General features: G+C 37.9%; 1 protein-coding gene across 17 annotated transcripts in view; it reads right to left on the bottom strand.

Annotated features, from left to right (window-relative positions):
- The window catches only part of LOC310906290 (uncharacterized protein), a 374,899-nt gene that overhangs the window by 188,746 nt on the left and 166,159 nt on the right, over nt 1-19,994 (bottom strand). For 8 of the 17 annotated variants that reach the window (XR_014589371.1, XR_014589372.1, XR_014589373.1 and 5 more), the window contains exon 3: nt 3,190-3,238. The exons of the other annotated variants lie outside the window; for them this stretch is intronic. Coding sequence is in view for 5 of the 8 variants with exons in the window: in XM_083855439.1 (XP_083711565.1) it covers nt 3,190-3,238 (49 nt within the window). In the remaining 3 variants the exon portion in view is untranslated. The remainder of the gene's footprint in view (nt 1-3,189; nt 3,239-19,994) is intronic. 17 annotated transcript variants of the gene reach the window in all.

Genomic DNA, 19,994 nt, shown 5'->3' with positions numbered 1-19,994 from the left:
AGAGTATTCTTTTTTTTTTTTTTCTGTGCTTTAGTCTTCCCAAGGCCTTAGCCAACACTTCTAACATTATAGATCATATTCTTACCAGCAACTGATTGTGAAGCCATAGCTTTAATTTAAAGTGAAGAATGGATATCTGGGAGGCATTAAAATTGCTAGCAATGTTCCTGAGCTACAAGAAAACATTTATATCAACAGTTCAAAGCCCAAGATAAAAAAAAAAAAAAAAAAAAAAAAAAAAAAAAAAAAAAAAAAAGTTCTAAATGGAGATAAAATGTGGCATCAAGCAGGGACTCTCAATTCTTTTTGTTTTTCTGGGTGAAATAGGAAGCACTGGAGTTGTTGAATCCAAAATACTACCCAAATAACTAGGATATAGATGTTCAGAAGAGGAAATCCTTGCCAAATTGGCAATACAGAGTAGCAATGGTATCACATATATGTAACAGGTCGTCCACTCACAGCCATCAACTCCCTGGCCTCTTATAGAGTGGTATTGTTTGTCTGGAAGAGGTTTATACCCCAGAGGAGCAGTGGCTCATCTGTTTGAGCTACACTGGACAGGTTTGCTGCCCTTGAGGGGTGATACATCTGTGGTGGGTTGTCTCCTGCATCTGTGGGTCAGGGCAGGATCTTTGCTCACCAGTGAAGTACCTTTTTCATGCCCCTTGATGCACAGTCCCAAAATACTTTTCCACATCTCCCCAGCTCAGGGCAGCATCCTATTTTCAAATATTAGAAATAATCAAAAAGTACCAAAAATCCTGCAGTTGCCGAGGATGCAATCTTCCCAGCATTCAAATAATCTATTTTTTCAGTAAGCTACTTCTTTTGTCCAACCCACCCAACCTTCTGTGGAAACTGACCCTTTATTCAAAATGGTGATATACAAAACTGTGAGGGTCTGGCCAGGGCTGATGTCGATGTGAGCAGCCAGTTCAGAGCAGTGACTATTAACATGTCTTAATTGCAGCAGAGTGCAATTTAAGTGCCAGGTAGTGTTCGTTTTGCACATTTTCATATCTGAATGTCTGTATTCTTTTAGACCTTCCTAAGTTTCATGTCAAATGGCATTTTGCCTGAAAAATACCCACGGTTCAGTGCTAAAATCCTACCTCCTGGGCAAACAGCGATTTAAATGTGGTTTATTATTAAACGTATGTATATGTGTTAGTAAATATATCCTTGTAAAACTGTCACTGGAAGCACAAACTTGAAGTCTTTATGCCACAATAGAACATTTATAATATACCAGAGCCATCACAATGAATACACATTAGAAGAAAAAGGTCAGATGTCCTAGCAGTATTGATGAAATCAGCATTTTCACTATGGCATTATCAATATCTCTCTTATTGATTGTCATCCATTTCATTGCATCCTCAAGAAGTCTCCATTCACAGACCAGATGCAATGAGATGATCTGGACACTTTGTCTCAGAGGCATGAAATTACTAAAGCCAGAGAATTGTTGTTTAGCAGCACCAGGACAACAGCAAGCTATTATGTTATTCCAGAAAAATCAAACACACAGGGTAATTTGCTACCGAGGTTGCTTTTTGCATCCCTTACTGAATCCATCAATGCCTTTGTAAGAACTTAAAAGATATCAGACAGAAAAGCTAATCCAAAAACTTAAATCCAGACAATATGTTAAGTTTTATATCAAAAGTTATTTGAGCTCAGTGGCCATTTTTCTGACTAAATCTTCTGCAAATTATTCCAACATTTACACACTTAAAAGAGATTTTAGATTATGCTTAGTCAAGAAAGAAAGATTTTAATGAAAAAAACAACTGCTGTAGGAAAGAGTTCAACAAAGAGGAAATATCCAGAAATTAATGATTTACTCAGTGTTAGAATTTCCCTAAGATAATTGCTAAGAATTAGACTCTCACTTGAAAAGGGAGCCTACAAATCACATCTGTGGAAGTAAGTAAAGAAAATACGTGCAATGGTGTGGCAATATTACACAGGACATCCTAAAAAAACTTTCTGTCATCATTTAGCAGCCTGGCCAGTAGTCCAAGACATCCTTCATTTTTTTCAATACCAACTCTGCATAAGTTATGAACACCTCTGCAATGTTAGAAGAAGAATCAGTGAGAAGGTGGCATGCACAGCGTTCTTCCCTTGCACTTATTCCAAGCAGCAGCAGTAACTAAAACTTCCAGAACTGCAAAATCTTATTTCTGAAACATGGCTTTTATTTTAATAACAACATTTCCAGGGGAAAATACTAACTTTATCAAAATCAGAGGGATATTAGGACAAATAGATTTTTTATTTAGCTAAAACAGAAGAACTGTAATCTTGTCTCAGCAATATTTTAAAGCCTATCACCTTTTCTAATTTTTTTTCTAATTTATTTTCTTCCAGATAGTTCAACTAAGGAAGTTAGTTGAACTACTTCATGGAAGTAGAGTTTTATCTGCTGTCTGTGAGAATTGAAATTAAAGGACTATTCTCAACATATCGTATTTTTCTTGTTTCCTGATTATTACCACATCTTGAAAATTTGTTTAAAGAAACAGAATCCTACTGTTTTAAAATATCATTTATTCACTACGCTGAAAACAAAACAACAAGCAAATTTGCTACATCTACCCAGGAAAAAAATGAAATCACTAGCAAGGAACCAACTCTCATGTTTTCATGAAATAAGTGTTAATTTTTGTCCAGAAAAATTTTGTGTATTTGCCTCAGCTCAGCTATGAACTACTCACAGAAAATCCTAAGAACATAATGTGAACACAAAATGCTCTTGTCTAAAGACACCTCAGTTTTACAGTGGGAGTGTTGATGCCTCCAATCTTTATATTACCTGAAAAACCATCAACAGCTTTCTAACAATGAATGCAATATAGTTCAGTTTGTATTTGCAAAATTTCCTTTTAAAAACAGCAGATGTGTGCCAGCACATCTGGAAACCACTTTTAATTATACTTTCCTCAAGTGGGAAAGCAGTAGCTTGTACCCATAGCAAAGGTTTTATATCTGACCACACAAATGCTTGCAACCACCTGTGCTTTACACTGATTTTCATTATAGACTGTATCACATTACTGCCCTATTATTCCAGAATGCCATTTGAAGCTGTTGTGTGACTAAGCTGCATCAAGTGTGGTCTTGAAAAGGGCCTCCACTCTACAAAAATGCAATAAACTTGATTGCAGTTAGGGTACTTACCACTGAGGGTATCACAATATCTATGCTCCTCATGTTGGCTTCTCTTGCTCTGAAAGTCATAAAGGGTATACAGCAACAATCATTATTGCCAGTCTGGGAATTGGAATTTACCAAACTAATGCATGCCCCCAAATGAGAGACATTGTAGGAATTTGGAATTCCTTCCTGGTACTTGTTTCTTCCCTACCATTAATACAGCGGTATTTTAGTCAAATACTCTGCTGCTTTAGCCATGCTCTGAGGCCATAAAATGGAATTTCAGCTGTGATCTGCCGGCATAACTCAATTTCAATTCTGTCATCAATATTTTCATAGGTTGCAAACATTGAGAGTTATATGACTTTGTTGGGTTTTCTAAACTCAAACCTCCCTCCCCTCCTCCCTCTTGCCCCACCCAAGTATAACAGCTTTCTTTACATCACTCTTCCTCATTTCTCACAATTTAAAAAAAAAAAAGTTTCAGATGTCTGCAAAAAATATTTTTCTTCACAACACTCTTTCTATATTTTGGAAGACTGTAATGTTGACATGAAAGATTTTCTTTGTCTCAGTGGAAGGGAAAGGTCAAACTTTTGTAATGCTCAGCCCTTGGGAGACGTGGCATGCCCAGGGTCAGACTCTTCAGAAATGGACATCAAGATGTGCAAATTTGTAAAAAAACAAGGTACGTCATTTTACAGGTTATGTTTTAGGATAATTTACTCTGCTGGCCTGCACAATGTGCAGGTAACTTAAAAAGCACCCAAACATCTTTTCAGTATAATTTATGCTGCTTAATAATCCATTACCATGCTTGAAAGAAAGGTTTCCATATAGTTACAGATCTAAGAACGCTCATAGTTTCTGCATATAATTCAGGTGTTAAATTTTGCTGTAACTCATGAAGACCCAGAGGATGCCTCGCAGGACCTAGCCTTCTTCTCCCAGTGCTCTGCCCATGGGACTTCACACTCTACCAAGGGCTCTGGGACCGCAGCTGGGAGACACCGGCCCCGCTCTGGGAAAGGCTCCGAGCAGAGCTCAGAGCCCAAACCAGCACCGTGTTCCCTCTCCACCAGGCAGAACAAATGCTCTGTGCAGCCACAAGAGCCTTGGCTTTGCTCCTGCCCTCGCTCTGCTCTCCCTCCCGCCTCACTCTATGCAGCTGCTGCGGGGCAGTGGGGCCCAGCGTCCCCAGCCCGGCACCCCTGGGAGCTGAGGGAGGGAACAGCAGGTTTTGCTTTAATCAGCCTTTCTGTCTGGTCATCACAGAGCCTCACACGTGACACCTGGTAGGCATTTCAACATTCAGCCAACTATTAGCTCTAAAGTTATATAGAGGGTGTTCACTGGGTTGTATAAACAGCTTTTGCAAAATAAATCTAGAATATTTTAAGCCTGAGTATTTTAACAGTCCATAACCCTGCTGCTGTGAAAGCATCACTTGATTTCACACTGCAAATATATTTACTAGCCATGCAAAGAGGGCACGATATTCCTACTACCTATTATTCTTTAGTTACCATTTTTACACTGCTAAAAACAATGCTCATTTCTGTGAATTACTTAAAAGAAAAATAATCATTGTCTACTTTAAAATACAGATACGCTCCAAATATAACTTGGTAAAGATTTTCCAACTAAACACATTTATAAGGCAAAGACTGAAGCTTTCTATGGTTCTATAAAAAAAGATAAGAGTATCCTTTTTTTGTTTGAAGATGAAGGTATCTTGGAATCCACCTTACTGAAAGAAAATTGTGCCTGATTATCAAAACAATTGGCCTAGAATATAAATTCATTTCATCATGGACATACATGGACATACAAATGGAGCATTTTAATGGGGATACACTAGAAAACAGGTAGCTGCACATATTGAACTTCACTTGAAATGGTGATACGAATTGATAAATCAAGGTCAGGAACAAGAGTCATTTCCAGAAGGGGAGAAAGACAAGGAAAAGGACTGTGAACAGCCAGAATAAGCACTCAGACTCTGCTTCTTTACAACACAAGGAAGACACATTCAAGCCTTTTACTCAGTAAACCTTCTTCTTTGAGGAGTGCCAATGACGACAAGGAAGCTTCTTGAGTAGGATGACAAGGCTTGTCATGCTAGTGCCATCAGGAAATAAGGGGGAAGAGCAGCCAGATCACAGGGTGTGGGATCCAAAGACACATAGTCAGGGGGATTCTCTCTGCTGACTGCAATGGTTACTGGATCAGTCCCTTGCCCTTATACCTCTTTAACTATCCCACTCATAACGCTGTCATCATGAGCTTAAGGATGTGACCAGGAGGGAGAGAAGAAATGTCTCTGAAGTCACGAAATATATCCAAGATTCAAAATACTTCCCATTTTAAAACGCTGAGCTGAGCACACTCAGCCTTAGCAGCAGGTTAACAGTCTGGAAGCAAGAAGCAAACAGGAAAAATACTACCATGCATCCTCCCTGCCTCACTCCCTCTGATTCCAGGCATTTTGGGTGCACTGAGCCATATCCCCATGCCCAGCCAGTCAGGCAGGCAGCCCCCGTGTCTGTAGCCATGCTGGAGCCTGCCCATTGTGCCGCCAATCCCTGAGCCCTCCTGGAAACCAGCTCCAGGGCCAGGGGCTGGTGCCTGCTGCTGCACATATCTGAGGAAGAGAAAACATGTGGGCTCAGGTTCGCGGTGCTGGAGAGGCTGAGCAGGCAGAGGAATTGCTCCCAGGAGCAGGGAGCAGTTGGCAAAGTGGCAGCGCCTTCCCCAGAGCGGGGTGGATGTCGTGCCTCTTCTCCACTATAGCAAACTGACTGAAAATACTAAAAAGGTTTTGCAGTCCTATTGGTCCTGCCAAGGGACCCTAACCGGTAGGACAATATGCATCTTTGTTCTCAATTAAAAACATTATTTGGGTGCAGTAATTATTTAAAAGCCAAGAGGAATGAGATTTTGTGATTATATCCACAAATTGTCAATTGAAGCAAATGTTTTAAACAATCAAGGTTTGGTAGAGAAAGAAGAGAGAAGGAATAATTACAACCACTACTAAGACTCCATGTAGCCTTCATCCAGCCAGTGCAATTTTACTTGTATTCTGAAATCAATGCACCATAATCACAAACCAAAATCGTGACTGTAGCAAAACCCCACGTACGACACATGTGGATGTGGAGGGATTCCATCAAGACATTGCATTACTGGATACTGCAAGTACCCTGCCTGCTCTGTTCTCCTTTTTCTACAAACAGAGCAACTGTGGCTCTTCTAATACTGAAAAATGGGAAGCAGAGCAAGAAAGAAGGGGAGAGAATTTGTGTTAAACTGGATTTTCTTGTCTACTCCTGTAGCTTTTATCACCCAGATGACAAAACATTATCGTTAGCAGTTTATACCAAAAGTTAACATTTGCCCATGGTTTTCTATTTTCTCTAAACCACAAAGGTTGGAGGCTGTTATGCACTCCCCTTATCTTACTCTGTTACTTTAGAATCTAAGAGCGCACTGTGCACATTAATCTTTCATGGCAGAGTTCACTGAAGTTCTGCCAAAATTCAATAATTATGTTCCATCCAATCCAGCAATTTATTTATCTCATTGCTGGAATTTAGAACATACAGAACAAAGTGCTTAGTTTATATGAATTAAGTCCTTGCTAAAAAAACAAAAAACCAACAAACCCCTAAGACAAAACAAAACAGTCCTGTTTCACTTCTAAAGTTTTAAAATGCAGCAGAATCTACTGAGAAACAAAGCTATTTTTACAAGACCAATGTTTTTTGTTCCACGATGTTTAGAATTCTTTTTCTTTCATATAAGTGAAATTATTTTATAAATACATCAATAACTTTCATTCAAAAGCATAACAATATGTACCACTTACACTGCACTACTAAAATATGAAATATTAATGTCTAATGATCAATAAAAATACCAACTAAAAAGCAAGAATTTGTTTTCTGAATGGAAAAGAAATTGATTTACTACACTGATGTGGGCAACTGAGAGTTCAGCATTTCTAAGGAGCAAAATCTAAGAGACAAAATTACAACAAAGTGAAGCTTTATAATTTCACTCTTTCATGATGTGTTTGCAAACAAATAGAAAACATAAAGCCCTGCGAGTAGGAATATTAGAGACATTATTCCTGAGGGCTGTTAAAAATAAAGATGGTACAATGGAGAATCCTTTATATCCCTCACCTGTTTTAATGTCAGGAAAGGCAACTAACCAGTTATTTATCAATTTATTTATAAAGAAACATTAATCTACTAGTTTTGGATTTAAAAATATAATGCAGTGTCTATGCATTTCAAACCTTAAACTTATAAATGCAGCATGCTGATTTATCTGATGAAAATATGACTTTTTTTGTATGTTCATATAGACAATAGATTTCTTCATCAAGGAAAATGTTAATTTGGTGTCTGCAATCAAAATCCAAATTTATAATGCTTTAAGTTTTGAAGAAAAACTTCGTTACTTCATATATTAGATTTTACATTTCAGTCATATAAAAAAAATAAATTCTGGATTTAAAAACTGTTTACAAAGTTTTTGGAGAATAACTTGCTGTGATTTATAACACAACTCTTCATCAACCAAAATAAAAAAGAAAACCTCTAGAAGTAGTACACTAGCGTGTGTTCCTTATTTCCCAGTAAAACCTTCTAGTCAAAACTAAGAATATCACACTAAAACATTTTAAAGTTAGTTTTGCAGTAACAAGGTGGGTATGTGCATAATTTAAATTAACAGCACCAAACTCGGTAACCCAGGAGAAATTACTTCCACGCACCAGCAAATATATTTCATAATGATGTGCAAAAACGCTACTATCACATTTACATTTGCACCAAGTATGATCATTTTCTGGCAGTGCTTTACATTAAAGCAGGAATCAACAGCGATGTATTTTTCCCCTGTTGTAAAACTTCTCAAAAAGCCCCCTAAAAACACGATTAAGTTATATGAGTTTTATTTTACTGTAGCTCTCCATCTATTCTCTTGCAATGTGTTCATCTTGCCTGCTTATTTTCATTGCAAATACAACGTGTTACAGTAAAACTTGTAGGAGACTTTTGAGTACTGCAATTCAGTCTGCTGCAACGTAACAATGAACAAACTCTCCCAGCCAAGTTACATGAAAGTACCGATTCGGAGGAGTCTGTAAAGCTCCAGCTCTCTCCCCATGTATCTGTGTCTTACATTATGTAATAAAGGAAACACACACATACACACACTCCATACCCAACACCTTACAGAAAATACAGTTTAACAGAAGAAAGACAATACCTGCAAAAAGCCCATTTTAACAGCAGCAAAAGGGATCAAGGCTGGGGGCAGGGGGCAGGGAAGGTGAGAAAAAGGCTGTTCCATATCGATATTGCTGCCAAAAGACGGTGTTGCTTATAAATAAACAACACACACAGGGAGGAACGAGCAAATCCTCGGCTACGGCCACAAGTGCAGAAATGTAAAATACAAATACCTGACAAAAGTGCTGCCTAATGCATTTTGTCTTTACATTGAACACACGTGGAAACAACACTGGGAGTAGAGCATACACAGCACGTGATAGGAGGTCCTTAATTTCCAATTCACAGAGTAAATTCACAGAATGTTCAAGTGTACAATAATAATGTATTCACTTACAGTGCCAAACTTGTTTATGTAAGGAATATCAGCAAGGAATAATAACCCATTTATTGCACTCCACAAGTTTCAAAACTCTGAGCACACTTGAAACATGAACTTTTGCAGCTCCTTACTAATGTGTAGACTAACTCCCTTTCCCTCTTTTTAACAACAAAGGACTACCCAGCTCCTGTTCCCTGTCTCATAGATCAGACCCATACCCAGATTTCACGGGAATGGGATAAATCCAAAGGCACATCCAAGATTTTCCTTGCAAATTTCCCCCCAGTGGACCCAGGCATGTGGTTTTTCTTAAGTAGATATATCAGAAAGCTCCACACATACAATTCAAACAAAGAAACTTCTCGAAAATATAATTACTTACTGTTCACTGAGCATAATTTACTGAGATTAAAAGTTTAAAGATTTCATCTGCTTTACGTCCACAAGTGTTTTAAGCAACCCCTAATACTGTATCTTGCTTAAATGTGACAATTAGTGCTGCTTTGGCATGTTGAAAAATACAAAGATACCAACGATCCTCATTATGCCTTAGCTCTCTGTATCTTGGTTTTTGGAGGTGCATAAGCTGTGGAAATTTAGAATAATAATAGCAACAATTTGGTACACGAGGAAAAAACAGACCCTCCCCCCCAAATGCTTCAGATATACTGTATAAAGTCATTTTGACATGCCTACACAACTGGTTGTGGCAGCTTTCAGACATGATTCCTAATCACAAAAAAATGCTTCAGGTTCTTTTAGAGAAAGCTTGCCTTGGGAAGTTGATTTTGGCCAAGTGCCAAAATCATGTGGGGGAAGAAAAAAAAAGGAGGGGGGGGCCCTCATTACCAATTCATGGCAGCCTTCAGCGCTGACAAAAATGTGACCCAACAGGCTAAAGCAACAACTAAAATTAAAAAGTACGAGACAAAGACAACTTACTTAATATTCCTTCCATCGCCTCGTTAAACTTTTCCGTAATTAAACCCTTGTTAGTTCAAAGCAGTTTTCAACTACTTTTAAATGATTGCACAGGCAGTCTGCAACAGTGGAAAGCTTTCCCTGTAAATTCTCCCCAGCCACTCCACTTCTAACAGCATTTGAGTCCGACAGCAGAACTTTTTTGCTCTGCTCCTCTGCAAGAAACCCCTCTCCAAAAAGAAATGAGGCGTCCGCGCATATTCCAGGGAAAACTAAGCAGATCATTACAAGCTTTTGCAAGCAATAAAGGCATAGGAGGAGTGAGGAAAGGCATAGGAGGAGTGAGGAGGAGGGAGGAGAGAAAGGGCTCGAGACACAGGAGCAGCTATTTCCTAAACTTTTTAAAAAAGCTTATCAAAATGGGTATGCAAACTTGAAGCAATCACAATTAACAGCGCTCACTGCCCAACTCTCCCATAAAAGTAGATTTGATACACAGCCTTACCTAGATGTCGTCTGGCTTTTCTGTGGATCAAAAAGTTTCCTGCCTAAGCACAGAGATATTCTTTCACAAACCATTAAAGGCCCCTTTTATTAATCCAGCACTGTAACAGCCTGCTTTCTAGACCATGTTGAGAGCAGGATGCGTCAGCTTTCGAGAGAAAAACAGTCTTAACACACAATTAGTAGCAGGTTGTATAATAGAGGATTTATCTTAAAGAGTGAAAAGGCATTTTTTGAAAAGCAAAGAGGGTGCGGTCAGATGTTAGGCTATCCCTGAGAAAAGGGGCCTAGGCTGCACTAGTACCTAAATACTAGCAGAAGCTTACTGGGAACGGAGCCAATGGAATGACTTTGTTTGACCCAGCTGCCAATCTCTCCTGAAGCACTGCGCCAGACTAAACACTGACACTATTTTAACTCAAATCAGGCTACAGCAGCTGTTTGCTTTCCGGCTCTCAGCTATGCACCATGGCCATGATGACTCTGCACAGCACATATGATAGAGCTGGGGCACTTCTGCTAAAATACGTTCCACGTTTGGGCTGGTGGTGTAAAGGTGGGGGGTAACATGAGTAGGGTAGCTGTTTAGTGGGGGAGGGGTGTCTTCCCTTTTCTTTTTTAAACAATATCTCTGCCTCCATTTTCCCCAAAGTCAACTAAAAATGAGATTTAAGGCTCATAAAAAATTCAGAATTGCAAGTCAGGGGAAGGAGAAAAGTTCCTGCTTGGGACAGACAAGAATCAGAATACATTGTAAAGGAGATGTGTGTGTGTGTGTGTGTGTGTGTGTGTCTCCAAAAATCCACCTAGTACTTCAAATGATTTATATTCCTCCTGCTAGTTGCTCTAAAATTGGTCAGTCTATAATTAATGGACAGATTCTCCCTCTCATTTTTAACTGTTAAAAGAAAGTTCATCTATACATATATATGTTAAAAAACAGGCATTAATTATGTGCATAAGAACACACATTTACATATGCATCCAGATTCTGATCTAAATTACACCAGTGCAAATTGCACTGTAAGCAATGAAGTTATTACAGGTTAAAACTGAGGGTGGAATTTGATAGCCAATTTACATATGAAAGCATATGAGACTGAAAAAAACCATGGGCATTAGTAGTAACAGGCATATGGCATGGAGGTTGGCACATCTTTTCTAATTCAAAAAAGTCGAAGAGGAGTTGCAGCAACAGAAACAAAGCACATATACATTTAAAATCAATGGAGGCTTCTGAGGCATGTTGCACAGTTCAACATGGGACCTACAGGTTTTCAGCATTTACACCTAAACTAGACGCAGAACTTAAGTCAAAACTTTGTTTCCTCTCACCTTGCCACAGAAGGTTGCTGGCTAGTCTCAAAAACTGCATGTCACGATAACTTCCTCAACCAGTTAAAAAATTATAAGAATACACCCACCTAAAAGCAAAAGGCACAGATAATGAACCCAAGCCTTTACAGTTAATATAAAAGTGTGTGGAAGGTCTGGCTCATGACATGAGAATGACTTCAGCAAGCACTGCTGGGTATTTCTGATTCAATATGTCTACGCAAGAGAGATCATGGAGGAAAAAAAAATATTACTAAACAGAAATGGAAAAAAAAAAAAAAAAAAAAAAAAAAAACACTAAAAAAACCCATCAAAAAATCTATTCTGTAAAAGCTGAGCCTGTTTCTCTATCACAGGCTGTTGCACCAACAGATTCCCATGAGCTGTGCAAGAGCCTCCTACCAAAACCCAGTGGAAGTCATTCATACCTCACAAGCTCAAATCTCTCTAACTACCCTCACCTCTCACTGGTCCTTAAGTACATTAACGGTTTTAGAAAAGATCCTGGAAAAGATCTTAAATAACCTACCATAAAATGAATATGGGTTACAAATGAAATGACTAATGGCTAGCACAACAAATGTCAATGTTCCTGTCTCACATGAGAATTGAAATGGAAGAGCAGACCTGCATTATGTCCAAAATGCCATGAAAGAATGTGCAATTACTACAAGAAAAGAAGTTACCTACACCTGAGAAGTCTGCAATCTTAAAATAGCAGAAAGGTGAGGCAAACACAACAATTTTTGAAGTCCCTCTCCCCTCTCTCTCCAGAAAAATATTTATCACAAGATGAATTTGCAACCCCCCTAAAGAAAATGTGACTCTTCAGCAATGAGGGTGTTTGTCCTATGAACTCACACCTCACCTTGCCCTGCACTAAAGGCAAAACCGCAGCAATATCACTAGAAAGACTTTGACAACACTGAACTTAGCATGGCTGGAAAAGAGCAGTAGTAGAAGATAAAAAGCAAAATACAGGCTGGAGTGAAGCTGTGCCAGCTCCTTGAGGCAGAAGAGAAGGCAATATGATCAAGTCAACAGACAAGATTTGAAAACTATGGGAAAGGAAGGATGTTCTCAGTGAAGCCAGCAAGAAACACATCCAAGACAGGACAAGATCAGGATGCAGATAAACTATGGTGGATAGACACTTTAAACACCATCATAAAAGAAGACAACATTATGCACTTAAGGGTGAAACACAAATGCTTTTCATTTAAACACAGTATAACTACAAGAAAACTTGCACAAACTTCTACTTCTTGAAGGAGCCTCTGGAAATTTATTCCTGCTTCAGTTTGTAAGGATGGGTCCTATTGTCAGAATTGCTCCAGGGTGGCTGCAGGAGAGGAAGGTGGTACCTTTCACTTTTAAACAATTTTTTTTCAGCTTTAGGCAACACATTAAGAAACACGGGGAAGCACTAGAACCAGTAAATAGTAGAACTTTGCTCACAAATACAAATTTCTTTCCTTCCAGAAAGCTGTTTAGAATTCCTATTATATAATAAATGAAGCATTAGTGAGCTAAACATATTTGCAGTTCCTGCTGTGTAAAATCTCTGGTTGTTCTTTAAAGAGTCTCTGTTTGAAATACCACATTCATTTTCTTCCTTTGAGTTTGAGAATAGGGAGCTGAGTGTGTATGCAATCACACCATGGGCATCTATGCCAACTACGCCTCTTCAAATTGTTGGCCAATATTGATCAAATTTATGATGGGAGGTTTCAGGTGTACTTTTTAGAAACTCAGTACTGTTGAGATCTCTATTCCATAGAAAATATAGGTCAAATGAAGAGAGAAGTGAAATTTTGTTGGCATTCCGAAGAGTAAATATGAAAAATTTGTAGAAGAAAAAGAGCTAACTTCTTCATTACCTCATGGAGAAAACTTCCACCAGACTCACATACTGTTTTAAATATCAAAGTTCTGTTAGCCCCAAAAAAATGGATTCACAGGAAAACAGGCTTCTCTGGTCATGAACTACCTTTTTTTTACTGGGGAGCTGATAGAAGTCATATCAAATATATCACCCAAAGGCGTTTTTTTGCTTGTTTTGCCTTTTGATTTCAACTACTCAATTAGAGTGACTTATTTTCAACCTTGTTGCTTCTATGTATAGAAGCAGTTTTGGCCCAGTACTTTATGACTATATGGTTCCTCACTTCAAGTTAATTATTACATTCTAATTGATTTAAAAGGAGTGAGGATTTTATCCTTTTCGTCCCCAAGCTTTAAGTAAATTGTCAGGGGGTCCCAGAAAATGGTGCATGTAGAGAACTGTGTAGGTTGTGATCCACTTATTAATCACTGTGAGGTGATCAGTAACTTCTAGCTTCCACTTGTGCGTCAGCCACTTCTGGAAGAGATGATGGCCAAAACTATGACATGACACTAAGTCAATGGCACTGGAGTCTCTGAGCTGCTAAAAGGCTGTGTGTGTCTTCACAAACTGAGCCTTCTATTATTTGAACTTTCAATAACCATCACTGCTAGGCTGGAAGTCTTTCACTAGTAAGAGTCACTGGAGAAAGAGAAAAAAAGAAGAAAACACAAAACAGAACGTGCATTTCAGTGTTTCAGACACTTCACGGGAACAAGGTAAATTTCCAAAACTGTAACTGACTTCAAGTAAATTTATTTCCCTACCTACTGCATTAGCACATCACACAGCACTAATTTTATTAAAATGTTTCATTTATAATATGCTTATTTGAAGCTCAAAGACAATAGTGAAAGAGGAAGAAGAAAAGGAAAAAAAGCAACAGCTGCCTCCTAGCAAATGCTATAGTCTCTATTAAAAAGTGAGAAACATAAATAAATCCAAGAGACAGTCACCTATTCATGGCAAAATGGAACCCAGATGCTAACAGCTGAGAAGAAACTTGCCTCAGAAATTCGATTGCATAACTATCTTTCATGAAGGATTTTTGTAATCCTCTCAGTAAGCCAGTGCCCACCACACCACCACTAGCAGTAGTGCACTAGACTTTTCTGTTCCATTTGGTTAGGAAATCTGGGCTTGCTGTGGTCCATGGACATCTTTTAAACAAGAGCAGAAAACATGGCAATGACTTTTGTAGCTATGGAGTGAGTTTAATTCAGACTCTAAAATTAGTGTTGCACAATCTCATCATCTCCAGATGCTCCTTTATGCTCATAAATCCACTAAAATGTTTATACTGTCTCATGCAAAATGGTGAATGCCTGCTGCGGATTGTTGCTCCAAGGCAGCAATAACTTACTGTGTCTTTTCTGTAACAAGTTGCAGTGGTTTTTTGAAGTACAATCTATAGACATTTGCTCTTTCCATCACACCTCCCACATCTCCCCAAGCCACAACATATTTATGCTTCAAGACATCTTCTGGAACAAATCAGTTTTAGTTCTGACTTAGAATACAGCATGACATCAGAGATATAGCTGGGGTTTCTCCTAAGAAAAAAAAAAATTGTGTGCTTTTAGAACAGACACCAAGCAAATATCGAGCTTGCATATAAGCCTTAGTTCCAAGCCAAGGAAATAGCTACCATATGTATTAAAAAGTCAGTATCAAACATAATTAGATATAACACAACTGGGCCCCCAAAGACCACCATCCAATCTTACTCATTCCTTCTTTGGGACCAATTATCATGTTATTATACTGACTAGTGCAGAGAATTCATCAAGGAAGACGATCCTATTGTGTTGCTAGACAAAAAGGCAGTTCTTGTCTCAAACATCATCCTTTTTGTCAGTCAAATTCAGCATTGGCACATAAGATCCCTGAGCTCGTACACAATCTTAGCTCTCTTCTCCCACCACCATAATTTCTTTTGTAGTTATGATTTCTGAAAAAGGGAGACATTTCACAGTTTTTCCTCTGTGGGTAAATATCTTGCACAGACTTACTTACTATTACTTTCTCTAAGAAGTGATTAAAGAGGGCAGCAAGAAAAATGAAATAATGAAGATTTTTGGTAATGAAACCCTCCAAACACTACTATTTACAGCATTGCACAGTACTGAGACACAAGCAGTTCTAGAGGTAGTGTGATACAGCAGCTCAGGGGACTGGAGACCTGGATTATTAGTGTTTATTTCTAGCCCCATTCCTGTCTCAATGGGTACCCCGTGGGATATAACTTAACCTCCTCTGCTCTAGATTTCAGCTAATGAAAAGGCACAAGGCTCAAAAGGCATGTGAAAGGACATGCAAAGTCAAGCCTTTCTTTGTATACATCTTAGTTTCTCTAAAGTTGTGGCAGACAATGTTTCTACTGATTTATAATCAAGTAATGTACTAATATGAAAAATATTAATTCTTGTTAAATATCTTAAGATACACCTTTGCAGCAATCAAAGAAAGCATTAGATCATAAATTAATGTAAATTAATTTATGGACCTGTAATTTTTGTCAATTTTTCATTGCTTGTAATGTTCATCTACAGTAGAAATAAATACTAAACAAGGTTCAATTGAATATCCAGAAAGAAACTTGTGGTTGGTTCAAGTGCCATTTCTGCGGAAATTGGAGAGACTTAGTGGGAATTGGAGAGAATTAGACATCAGATTTAGTTTTTCACTGCATACTTCACAAAGTTAGTCCTCAGCACCGATGTCTGGAGTTTTAAGCTATTTGCTTCACTGCAAAGCTTAAATAACCAGTCACTCTGCCAATGCCTATGCCTTTAAGTCAGTGCTGTGTTGACTCTTTAAATATTTTCACTTTTTAATATAAACTTTTCAGAAAAAAAATTCTCTTAGAGAACAAGGACCCTATACAACTAAAATGGAGAGAAGTTACCACTTTCTGGTTTTCCAGTCTCACCTGTTTAAGTACAGTTGACACAGCACAGATGGATGTGTTGCTCTTCTCTGGGGGAGGCCCTGTTTATCAGCCTTTTAATGACTTACAGAAGGAATCACTTAATTTAGGAATCATGATGGTACTGACTTTAATATCAAGCAGAAGAGCCTACCAGCTACACCAGGATATTGAAAAAACCTGTCTTGGGTTCTCTTCCAAACTCTGGAGAGGAAAAAAGCCACTTGAGATTTGCATACATTGATGATTTCAAAATCCTGCTCTGCAGGAATTTCTTCATCTGCACATTTAGACACAACCAAAATTAAACCTGTCAGTGAGAGAGAAATTCTTTAGATATCCAATATTAAAATAGCTGGTGTTCATGTGCATCCTACACCAAAATAGCTGGGTTTCCAAAATATTATATCAAAGGGTTTAAAAATTAAAGCCTTTATTTGCATAATATAAATCCACCTATAAATTTCCTGTAGATGAAACAGAACATGCAACTGAAATAACATATACAATACCATTATTGTATTTTTCATGCAAAACTTGCAGCCTACAGTCATCTCCTTCCAAATCCAGCTCAGGACAAATGGTACAACTCTAGAATCCTTCAGTCTTTGCCAACAACTACTTAAATAAGCAGTGGATAATGAAGCTTAGCTATTACCTGTTATTATTGCGCATCTTTGACAGCCCAAGAGAAAAGAACACCAGCTCCAGCCGCTTGAGTAGGTAAAAAACTCCATAACATTACATGGTTTTTCTTAGGTCTGTGGTACAGCAGAACAGATTTTACAAGGACACAAAGCAGAGGAAAGCAATGTAATTGACCATTCATCAAAACAACAGCATTAAAATACTATGCTGGAAAATGTACTTAATAAGTTTTTTCATACTCTTTTGATGTTCTACATTTTCATGACTGCCACTAACTGTCAAGTGAAAGCTCCATGAAATACAATAACTTGCATAGATTAAATTCGTACTTCATATTCAATAACAGTTATTTATACAAATATTAACCTCTTCATAGAGACTACCCTTCATGATACAATGCCTCCTTATGTACCAACACAGCTTTTATTCCACTCCCATCTGCATTTTTTTTGTTATTTTACACAGCACTTTACTGTCACTGGAGAAGTTTCAAGTTTAATCCAAGGCAACTTCTGCATCCCAGCTGAAAAAGTAGCAGCTATGAAAAGTAATTTGCAGTTAGTCACATCATCACAAGTTGGTTTACATTTACTCTATATGAAGTTAGATCACCATTCCAATGTGAAACCCGAAAAACTGGAATTATGATGAAGGCCTTGCAAAACCTTTTTCAAGCCATGAGCGTGGTCTGTCCCATCTGCTCAACACATACAGTTTCCATCAGTGTTAGAAAGTTCTATGCAAGTCCTGATGGGGAACAGGTGCTTATTACTTGAGTCTCCTGAGTAATCACATATCAGGAAGGATCAAATGTAAAGTTTTGTTTATAATTCTGTGTACATTCATAACATAGAATCTCGGCATGTAACAATCTCCCTAACATCCCAATAGTTCAGAAGCCAATGTTTGAGGAATGGGTTTCACAAACTTCTACATGTGCCAAATCTTTCTCAAACACTGCATTCTCAAAAAAACCCCACAACCCTCTCAAAAAAAACCCCAAATAAACAAAACTACAGTAAGAAGAAAAGAAAGCACTCTGCTAGTTTGAATTCACCTGCATTCAAAGTGATGCTGGAAATGATGGCTCCTCCAGGTGCATTTGGTTCCTACATATGCTCAGCATATTTAACAAAACCTACTTCAAAACTGTGACAAGTGCATGCATCCTGGACAGCAAGCTGACTAATTTTCTTCAGTTAAATAATGTTTCAAAAGCTTCAAGTATCCACTGCTCATCTGAATAAAGAGTGGAAAGAGCACAGAAGAGAGGACATAGAACAAAGCAAAAAATTTTTCTGGTCTTCAAACAAAAGAACATTAACGTTTTCACAGATTTTGGAGGTAGTAATTGAGTCCCCAGAGGGGACATGAGGAAGCTAAAATGCAGTAATACTTCATCTTTCATCATTTGGTACAAAAATCTAGCAAGCTGCTATCAAACATAAAGACAGTGGCCAAGGGCAAAAGGAACAAAATTGGGGTGGTGGAGTAGAATGAAAATGGTGAGCAAGAATTGTGGATACATTACTAATAATACCAAGAAAATACAAAAGGAAAAAACAGAAGGTGTTGGTTTAGGAGAAAGAAAAAGAGAAAGAGAAAATGAAAGGGACCTTTTTTTTCCCTCACTCATCAAGCCTGCAGCAATGAGGCAGGAAAAACAGAAACCTCAATTCTTTGCAACTTCAAGATCTATTGTTGCAGAGAGCTAATGATGTACATCTCATGGGTCATTCAGCCCTAGGAACGAATCAATTTGGAAAGTCACAGAAAAGCTTTCCTAGTAAAAGACACCTGCCAACTAATAGCAGCAGTTGTGTTCCTGGAGGTTCAAATATTTTGTTTAATTTTGGCATTTCTCGTAGCAATAACTAGGGGGTGCTTCAGCACAAAACGCTTTTAGTATTCCAGTGAGTTGAGTGACTTCAAACATAGTAAAAAAAGTCTTTAAAAGCCCATTCTGTACCTCCATAGTTACACTACACTAGCACAAATGTTATATGAATCTTTACATACAAAAAGGCTGTGTCCTGTGCCTTAAATTCCTTTCTAAAATCTCTATTGTTTGCAAAAAACTGTGATAAAATTACTCATCACAAGCTTAATGTTGACTCATATATTGGCAAAATGGACAAAATTACAAACTGCTGATTATTTTATCCTGAATCTGTTAAACTGAAATATGTTCCTTTAAATCCTTTATTTCAGGGATGCAGCTGCAATATGGAACTGAGAGGGGGTGAAGGGAGAGGGGGATGGGGGATATAAGAGAATCTAGAACTCTGCAGAAATCATTCTATCTTTTAGAGGAAATGCAACTGATATTCTGTTGAAGTGCATTTCCATGACTGCGAGCCAGCCAAATTTTATACCAGCTGAAGATTCACCTCCCATGCATTCTTTTCTCCTAACAAGGAACATGCACTAGTTTTAGAGTTTGAGTTAGGCAGAAAGAATAAAAATCAAACAAAAAGTGAACAAAGAAATACACTTCTTTCCTTTTCATGAAATACTTTCCTCTAATTAAGCTTTAATTTTGTAGGAAAACATCACAGTTGTATATATTTAAAAAATTTATTATGTACAGAAAATAATTAGAACATGGAAAATCCTGTACTTTAATTTGGGGCATGAGAGAAAACTGGCCAAAATATTTGCTTAGCATCGGAGGCAGAGAATCCATGGTCCTAAATACTACATGAAAGAGAAGGAACCAAACACAGTAATTTTTAACAATAATATAGTGTTAAATGTTCATGTACAGAAAACAAAACACAACAACAAAACCCAAAAAAAGATGTTGATTAGCCATGCCTTAATTACTAACCTATGTTTTTAAAAAAATGTAATAAAACTATTTTTTCAATATAAAGAGTTAAGCAACAAAGCTATTTATGCAGTTTTCTCAGCACTCAATATAGGACTAAAGAGCCTGCAATTTTCAAGGTGATTTGCAATTTCCATTAATTTGTTGGA

Source organism: Zosterops lateralis (assembly GCF_965231275.1).
Source record: "Zosterops lateralis genome assembly, chromosome: 2".
Taxonomy (NCBI): domain Eukaryota; kingdom Metazoa; phylum Chordata; class Aves; order Passeriformes; family Zosteropidae; genus Zosterops; species Zosterops lateralis.
Note: the sequence above shows the minus strand (reverse complement) of the source record. Positions and strands in the feature narration are given on the sequence as shown.